The sequence below is a fragment of the Populus trichocarpa genome, chromosome 11 (genome assembly GCF_000002775.5).
Source record: "Populus trichocarpa isolate Nisqually-1 chromosome 11, P.trichocarpa_v4.1, whole genome shotgun sequence".
Taxonomy (NCBI): Eukaryota; Viridiplantae; Streptophyta; class Magnoliopsida; order Malpighiales; family Salicaceae; genus Populus; species Populus trichocarpa.
The window spans coordinates 11,710,830-11,719,811 of record NC_037295.2 but is presented as its reverse complement, the minus strand read 5'-3'; the positions used below and the strand labels follow the sequence as shown (position 1 = coordinate 11,719,811).

Below are 8,982 nucleotides of genomic sequence, written 5' to 3'. Positions count from 1 at the left end.
ATATAACCATTAAATTTTCTAATGGGATATCTAGAACTCTTAAAAAAATTAAAAATAATTATTTTCTCTACGTTTATGTTTGTTGAGAAACTTATTAAAATAAATTAAGAATTTCATACTCTATTTGACTTACGAAGCTGTTACCTACCATTATTATTCAGGATTAAATTTCCAAGTGTATTTTATCATCTATCTCCACTTAATTTTTATTTTTTAATTTTATTCAATTATTTTTTTGGGTATTTTTTTTATTATTTTATTAAGTAAAAAATTAATTCTTATTAAATTTTAGAATCTACATGCACAAGGCATGAATCTGTCTCCACTGACAATCACACGCATGCAAATGATTCGTGTATTTGCGAGGGACACTGTCCATTCATTTAGCATTGCTTCTTCTTCTTTCTTTCTTTTTTAATTATTGCATGGAAAGAAGAAACGCATGCACATGGCCTAGCTGGAGGAAGCAGATAGCTGTAACCTCAAATGTCCGTTGTCGTTAAATTAAACATAAAATAGCCCACCCGAACCAATATGGTCAACCTGCAATAAGTTGATGTAGTCGGCAGTCTTGTATCTTCCCTGTGCTAATGATGATGATGTCTGGTTCGGAACACCTGTTAAAGAATACTTAATAATTAAACACTACCACACTCTTTTCTATTTCATAAAGAAATAAATATTCTGATCCTTACTGTTAAAGGAGTATAATAAAACATGGTTGAATTCTTGTTTTGTTTTAATTATAGTTCTTAAGACAGGCACCCCAGTTTTATATGAATTCTATCATTGCAAGTTATAGTTTATAATTCTTCTTCAAATCATATTATAATGCTAATCAGACATGTAACCAGCCAGTTCTAGAAGTGCAATGAGTGTGTTTTAAGCTATATGGCCCACATGTGGAGGAGAACATGTATTGGTGCCATTAGCATCGTGATAATTTCTTCAAGTTATTTATTTAATTCTGGATATATCATGATGACTTTGAATATACTAGATTAATTAATGAGGACTCATCATCAGCGCACCCACCGGCTCATCAGCACATTAGTTCTTGTTTTTGTTCGTTGGAATCTCTTGTTATTATTTGCTGGGTATATAAACCAAGAACTTGATTGGCATGGCAGTATGTTTTGTTTTAGTTTTAAATTAAATTTTATTTAAAATTTTTGGATTAGTTTGGTGGCATTAAAAATAAATTTTAAAAAGTAAAAAATATATTATTTTAATATATTTTTACACAGAAACACTCAAAAAAACAAGCTGTGCCGCATTCCCAAAATATTCTCTCGTTAACACAGCAAATTGGAAGGGTTGACCTAAAACTGCTGTCTGTTTCTTTTTTCTGACCTAAAGATATTATAGTGTCTGATTAAGGGAAACTGCGTGGGTTTGGATTGGGATTTAGGATTTAAGATTTGAGTTTTGTTTGGTGGCAGGTGTATGTTATTGGAGTGGTTTTTTGATGGGTTCAGGGTCTGGGGAAGACATTCTATTCAATGTTAGTTTGCTCAATGTTCCTGTAGATTTGGCTGGCATTTCAGACCAGTAGCTACATTTGCGGTCTGGCTGAAGGAATTCAAGAGGGATTTTTTTTATTTTTTATGGGGGCTTCGGTTTGAGAGTGGTCTACTATTGCCTACTGGGTGGGTTTCTGTCACTGCGCTAAAAGAACTCTCTCTCTCTCTCTCTCTCTCTCTCTCTCTCTCTCCTTTTTTTTTCTTTTTCTTTTAGGGTGGGGGGTGTTGGAGGTGTTGTAGAGCTTTCAGAGTGATATATATTATAGGATTTAAGTCTTGAATAAGCTAACCTGCATTGGGAGATTGCGTTTTTGGAAGATTTGTTTGCTTCCCTTCTGAAGCAATGGCTTGCATGAAACTGGGATCCAAAAGTGATGCCTTTCAGAGACAAGGGCAAGCCTGGTATGTAACACTCCCTCATCTTTTAGTTTAGTTTCTTCTACGATCTTCATTTCTTGCCCAGCTCGTTACTTTTCTCCTTTTATCGTCAAAGTAAATTATGCATTAGCTCAACGACATCTACACATGCTAAGATCTACCAATTTGCTTTCCTTTGTGCCTTGCCTCTTCTTTTATTTTTCCTTGTAATAAAATTTTTAGTTGAGATTTGTATAGTTAAGTTGCTTTGAGTTTTATCCAGTCAATGTATGCGCTGTTGTTACCACTAAACTCATTCGACTTGGGTACGTTGAGGTAAGGTGAATTGTCTTTGATTTTTAGCCATTGGTTTGTTGAAGTAGCACAGAGTTGATTGAGGTTGATGGACCTGCTAACAGAGTACCAACATTCTTGCTCTCGTGTCTAAATCCCTGGTGGTCAATTCCAGTTTCTCTATGATAGCTTCCTTCAGTGTCAGCATCCTTTTTCTTCTTTGAGAATCAAACTTAAGCTTTTATGGAGAAGAAAACTCAAGATCAGTGCATGCAATAGTAGAAATATCAGGAGGATACTCCTCATTCAACACCTGTTCACTACCATGAGCTACTGCTAACATACCACGGCACCTGCGCGCCCATATTGGGATCCCTTTTACAAGAAATGAAAGAAGGGAGGAGGATAAGTCCTTGATGTCTGCTGTTATAGACCCCAGATAATTCAAAAGCTGACTTTCCATATTAATAGCTCTAACAACCAACTGGCTGTCCAGCTCCAAAAGGCCATATCATGAAGCTAGGGCCTCTGCAATATCAGAAGCACCGGCCATTCTCGCAAAATTCATGACTGTTTGCATAAAACCTCCGTTGCTATTCCTGGTGATAACACCTAAACCAGCTCCTTCCGAACAAACTGCTGTATCTGTTTTAATTTCGAGGACATCCAGGGTTGGTCATTTCCAACGTACTAATTCAACATGCCTCTGACCGATAATTCCTCCAGCAGGACTAGCATTATCCAATTTATAGTCCATCATCAGCTTGGAGGCAACCTGAATCACCATAGGAGGGGTTCGAGCTTTATGTTCGAATAGCAAACCATTCCGAGATTTCCATAGAGACCAGGCCAACATAAGCAATATCTTCATCTGCTCATCACCCAGTTTCTCCAAAAGAAATTTCATACATTCACAAGAAAGAGGAGAAAACCATAGCCATACTGAATATAGATAATAAAGGAGAAAGGAACAACACTCCTTGAGCCCATCCACACAGTGTCAGCTTCCTTATTAGTTGTTTAACTTGACTATTTGAAGAGATAATTAGTTTATCAGGTGCATGTTTTCATCCTAACCGGCACCTTGCTCGTTATAATAAAAACTATTGGTAGATCCCACTTTTCTGATGTGGGTTTTCTTTCTATGTGCACGTTCATGTAATGCATTATGCACAAAATACGTGACCCATTAAGTACTTTAGCTAATGGATATGTAGGTTGCAGTTGGGATTTAAACCTACTGCACCTTAATTATAGGTTTAACAACCTTGGGAGAGAAATTGTAGGCATATCATATATATGATGGATTCCACTCCTGTACATGGAATGCTTGCTTGCTCCTTTTGGTATCTATTATTATTAACGGAATTTCAAGGCATTGTGTACCAATGCCTCCTGCTAAAACATGTTGGAATTTAAATGTTGGAAGAAATGTTTCTAACGGTAATCTTAATTGTACAGGGTCATTAGGGATGGTAATTACAAGAATAACCTTGCAGCATTTTGCTTGTGCTTATGAAATTGTCAGTTGTCACAATGAACTGCATTTATTTGCTATATGGAAGATGAACAAATGTTTGAGATCTTCTTCAGGCAGCTTAAAAATGAATGCTATACCTGCCAAAGTATATTAGCCAAAACCACCGAGTTATATCATTCTGGCTCTAGTGATTATGGGCTGTGGTGTATGGCACTACCTTTGTTGACAATGTTTGCTCTCTAAGCATGACATTATAAAGCACTGATCACATAGGATTGTTTTGTAATATATTGCATGTTGCCATGAATGTGAAAAGAAGCAGAGGAACCCAAAACATACATTTAAATCTGTGTTGTGGTATCATTTCATTTATGAGGAGAGACTCCTGTTTTTTTTGTAAAAAGAGACCATATCCTTGTTCTTTTTCACTAACCATTGACGTACTGATATCTCTATTTTGTGCAACTGACTCGCATATTTCGTATGATATCCCTCATTAACCTTCAGTCTGATATGGAATGAATACAGGTTCTGCACAACTGGGCTTCCCAGTGATATTGTTGTTGAAGTTGAGGAGATGTCCTTCCATCTTCACAAGGTAGTGTTCTACTATTTACCTTCTCTAGTTTATACAAGCTCTACTTGAATATTCTGAATGAAATTTAATTGATCATGTATAAGTTGCTTTACCTGTTAGAAAATAGCATATTGTTTTTTTTAAAAAAAAAAAACTATACATGATGGACAATTTATGGGGAAAAAATGACTAGCACCAATTCTACATAAACCTATATTCTGCTTTCCATGTCAATTGAAATTAGAGTATTGTCCTTCTCTATAGTTTAGTCACTCTTACCAAATCCAGCTTTTGTTAGTAGTGTTTATTTTGAAAAGCTCTTCACCATTTATCAATTCTTACACCTTGATATTACTACTTAATGCAGTTTCCTTTGCTCTCTAGAAGTGGAGTTATGGAAAGGTTGATTGCAGAAGTGTCAGAAGAAGATAAAAAATGTGTCATATGTCTCCCTAAAATTCCTGGTGGTGCCAAAACATTTGAGCTCGTGGCCAAGTTCTGCTATGGTGTGAAACTTGAACTTACAGCCTCAAATGTTGTGTATCTGCGTTATGCTTCTGAACAACTTGAAATGACTGAGGAATATGGGGAGGGAAATCTAAGTACACAGACCGAGACATTTTTAAATCAAGTTGTCCTTCGTAATTGGAAAGACTCTCTAAAGGCACTGCAAACATGTGATGATATTTCCTGTGCTGAAGAACATCATGTTACCAAGAGGTGCATTGAGTCACTAACCACAAAGGCTTGTACTGACCCAAATCTCTTTGGATGGCCAATGATGGAGCATGGACCCATGCAGAGCCCTGGCGGAAGTGTCATGTGGAATGGGATAAGCACAGGAGCTAGACCAAAACATTCAAGTTCAGATTGGTGGTATGAGGATGTATCGACTTTAAGTTTACCACTGTATAAGAGGTTGATTTCCACCATGGAATCTCACGGAATCAGACTGGAGATTCTTGCTGGATCCATTGCCCTCTATGCAAAAAAGTACCTACCTGGGCTGAATCGGCATCAAGGTGCCAATGAATCTACCTCCCGTTTGATGCCTGTGACTTTGGGGGCTCCGCCAGAAGAGCAGAAGGTTTTACTGGAAGAGATTGATGAATTACTTCCAGTGCAAAAGGGTCTAGTTCCAACCAAGTTTTTGTTTGGTCTTCTCCGGACAGCCATGATTCTAAAAGCAAACCCCTCCTGTTTGGCAAACTTGGAAAAGAGAATTGGGATGCAACTTGATGAAGCAACACTTGAAGATCTTTTGATGCCCAATTTCTCTCATTCCATGGAGACCCTTTACAATTTTGACTGTGTGCAGCGGATTCTTGAGCACTTCCTTGCCATGGACCAAATTACAGGTGGATCTTCTCCATGTTCAGTTGATGACAGGCAGTTGATTGGATCACCATCATTGACACCAATCACAACGGTAGCCAAGCTGATTGATGGGTACCTTGTAGAGGTTGCCCCTGATGTTAATTTGAAGCTCCCCAAGTTTCAAGCTCTTGCTGCTGCTGTTCCTGAGTATGCGAGGCCTTTAGATGATGGTCTTTACCGTGCAATAGACATTTATCTGAAGGTACTGAACACCTCAGTATCGCACAAATCTTGAAAATGGGTAGCTTATATCATTTCTTGCAACTTTCTATTGGTTCATTTTAACATAAAACAAAATTAAACTGTATGTCTCGCATATTAAGCCAGGAAGTGACCTAACAAAGACCAAGTAGAATCTGTTATTCCCTTTGCGTTTTTTTTTCTAGAGCTTGTTGTGTTATAGCCATGTCATATTTTCTTTTCCTTTTCCTTTTTTTTTTTTTTTGTTATATTCTATTCCACCTCAAACATCCTACCACCATTGTTTTTTTTTTTTTTTTACTTGAAAAGGTATTAATTAAAGTCAGCATCTTTTTACTCTTGCAGACAATAATTTCCTACTTTCCTTAGGTGGCTCTCTTTAACTCTCCACTCCAAATTTTCATGTGCATTAGACACAATAGATTCTCTGGAATGCTAACAACAACCTTCAGCCTTTTTTCAGTTCTAGCCTTTCGTTTCCTTTTAAATATTTCCTTTATTCTCTTTTCCTTTACTTCATGTAACAATAGAAATATCTTAAAACCTCTCGTTTTCAGGGTTTTTGATTGAAAATTTTGCTACTCTTTCATAATTTAAATGGGGGTTTAAATCATAAAATTCTAAACACTACTCAACAACTTAAACATTTCATTGCAATATTCAAGTTAAGAGGGAATTTTGGTAAATGGGTTTTGAGATTTCAAGATAATGAAAAAAATGATGAAGGAAGAAATTATTGGGTACAAATCTTAATTAAAGAAAAAGAAAAAATGATTTAAAATATTTACTTGCCCATTTAAGCTCATTGATTTTTGTTTTTTTGGTCAAACTTGCAGTCACACCCATGGTTGGCAGAGTCTGACAGAGAACAGCTCTGCAGGTTGATTGATTGCCAAAAGCTCTCCTTGGAAGCTTGTACTCATGCTGCACAGAATGAGAGGCTTCCCCTAAGAATAATAGTCCAAGTCCTCTTCTTCGAGCAGCTTCAGCTGAGGACTTCCATTGCTGGCTGCTTTCTGGTTTCTGATAATCTTGATGGATCAAGACAGTTGAGAAGTGGCCTTGCTGGGTCTACTGAGTGTGGCTGGACAACAGCTGTCAGAGAGAATCAAGTTTTGAAGGTGGGAATGGATAACATGAGAATGCGGGTTTCTGAGCTTGAGAAGGAGTGTTCAAGCATGAGACATGAGATTGAGAAATTGAGTGGCACCAAGGGTTCTAGCACTTGGGGAAATGTGTCTAAAAAACTTGGATTTAAGATGAAGTCTCAGATGTGTACTGCTCAAGAAGGGTCTGTTAGCAATCAGAATAACGTAAGTGCCAAGATTGACAAGGCCAAGGACAGGCATGCAAAGCACAAGAAAAATTCTTCTTCAGATGGGTAAGAAGAGTAGGACCCCCATCTTACATTTTCTCGATTGCCTTGTTTCTTTTCCCATTATAATCTTTAATCGTATTAATTGTACTTTGGATTGTGGCTTAGAAACTAAAATTGCACATCCTTGTTTGTGTATCTCTCATGTGCTTACCCTTCTGCGTCTTTCACTTTGTCTTAGATTTGCTTTGTAATGGAGACGGTCGCAGCAGTCCTTGTTGTTTCAGTATCATGTTCTCCCACTCTCTCTCATTCTCCATTCACATCCGGTCAACTAACCTTACTTTCTCATGCTCACAGAGACAGCTGTTGGTTCGATTATATTTTTTTATTTTTCTGGGATGTGGGGAGGAGGGGGTGTATATCATCTGGCTATCAGGATGTCATGATACCATCAAATCCTGTGGCTTGGGTTTGGGGCGCGGATCTACTAGCAGTGCAGCAATTTATAAAATTGAGCAAAGGCATGCCCAGTTTTAAGGGGAAATAAAGTTATAATATTGTAAAGCGGAAGATATGTTGCGCAGGAAAAGTGACAAGAAAAGGAAAAAACATGAGAAACTTTGGTCAGAAAACGTTTGTGCTGCATGGTTTGGAGTTTTTTCTAGATTAGATCCTGCTTTCCTTGCAAAACATAAAACAAATGTACTTAAAATATGGATACATAGCAACGAGGTGGAGGTTTGGGGGTCATCATAGAAGTCACAGTCTGGTAGGACAGCTGCAGTCGATTCTAGTCTTTCATGATGTTATTCTTGAAGACAGATTGCATGCCGCAATCCTTGGAACCAAAGTGGTAGATGACAGCTACCTGTATGTCATTACAGAGGATGTTACCGATCAGTTCCAGAGCTTCTCTCGTGTGCATGTCTCAAGAAATAGCAATGGCGCTGCTCATTGTATGCCCAACTTGACTAGACCGTCAGATGTTGAGCCTGAATTCATGGAAGAGGTTCCAGAAACTGTTCAACCCTCCATCCTAAACAACGTAATTTCTTTTCTCAGTGCTTAATGAAATCATATCCGATTGCTCCCCAAGAACAAAAGTTATAAAAACTTGCATCTGAAGCTAATTTCCCACAAGTATCGAAAAATATATGATTCTAGATATGCATTAGGAGGTGAAAATTATATTAAAAGTAGTCAAGCTGGCCAATGGACAAAACATAAAATAAAAATAGATAAACGCACGCTCCACAGTCCAGCTCACCTGTCCACGCGTGCATCTCACTCGTTGCTATTATTCTCCTTCGTTCTAGTAGTTCCAGTCCAGTTCCAACCAACTCCAGCCTGCAAAGATTGATTTTGAACTCCAATATATAATTTATTTATTTTAGAATAATTTATAACATATGTGTTGATTTTTTATTCGTGAATATGTATTTGCTTGTATATTATTATTTATTTTACTTTGATTAATTTATGATGTGTATATAATTTTGCACTAGATTATATTTGCCTGTATTGATTGCGTTATGTTGATTTATTTGTAATAAGTTAACAATATTCCTTCATGTATAAACGAGTTTTTGATATTATATTGAGATTTGTGTTTTAATAACGACTAGTTAGGTAGTCCGCGTTACATCATGGTTTATTTTAACTTTTTAAAAAATTAAAAACACTACCCGAACCTATTTGGATTATGCCAAGCTAGATCCCAAGCTTATTTTTAGGTTCGACTGCCGCCAATTTTAAATCCTGACCAAGTGCCTGGAGTTAGCCAAATGTTTAAGAAACGGATTAGTTCGTGCCCTAATGGAGACAAATTCAGTAGCCAAGCGTTTAAGCATCGATA

The 8,982-nt window shown here is 37.2% G+C and overlaps 1 protein-coding gene and 1 long non-coding RNA gene across 3 annotated transcripts; one reads left to right on the top strand and one right to left on the bottom strand.

The window, feature by feature from the left end:
* Positions 1–1,098: 1,098 nt before the first annotated feature.
* LOC7483638 (BTB/POZ domain-containing protein At1g30440) lies at positions 1,099–7,759 on the top strand. Of its 2 annotated transcripts, XM_052445413.1 has the most exons (6): positions 1,099–1,596; positions 1,795–1,925; positions 4,183–4,252; positions 4,599–5,810; positions 6,646–7,190; positions 7,366–7,759. In XM_052445413.1, exons 2-6 carry the CDS (start codon positions 1,867–1,869, stop codon positions 7,376–7,378), a joined length of 1,899 nt encoding a protein of 632 aa, XP_052301373.1. In that variant the 5' UTR covers positions 1,099–1,596; positions 1,795–1,866; the 3' UTR covers positions 7,379–7,759. The 2 variants fall into 2 exon arrangements, with proteins under 2 accessions (XP_052301373.1, XP_024437218.1); XM_024581450.2 differs by having other exon boundaries at positions 1,100–1,925.
* On the bottom strand, positions 7,747–8,474 carry LOC127904011 (uncharacterized). Its single transcript, XR_008056809.1, has 2 exons — positions 8,395–8,474; positions 7,747–8,163 (listed from the first exon to the last, which is right to left on the bottom strand). It is a non-coding gene; the product is annotated as an uncharacterized LOC127904011 (long non-coding RNA).
* Positions 8,475–8,982: the final 508 nt, after the last annotated feature.

Excerpts from the sequence above, each read along its gene's own strand:
- LOC7483638 (XM_052445413.1), top strand. The coding sequence starts at position 1,867 with ATGGCTTGCATGAAACTGGGATCCAAAAGTGATGCCTTTCAGAGACAA. Across the intron at positions 4,253-4,598 it reads TGTCCTTCCATCTTCACAAG|TTTCCTTTGCTCTCTAGAAG; the intron begins GTAGTGTTCTAC and ends TACTTAATGCAG. Across the intron at positions 5,811-6,645 it reads CAATAGACATTTATCTGAAG|TCACACCCATGGTTGGCAGA; the intron begins GTACTGAACACC and ends TCAAACTTGCAG.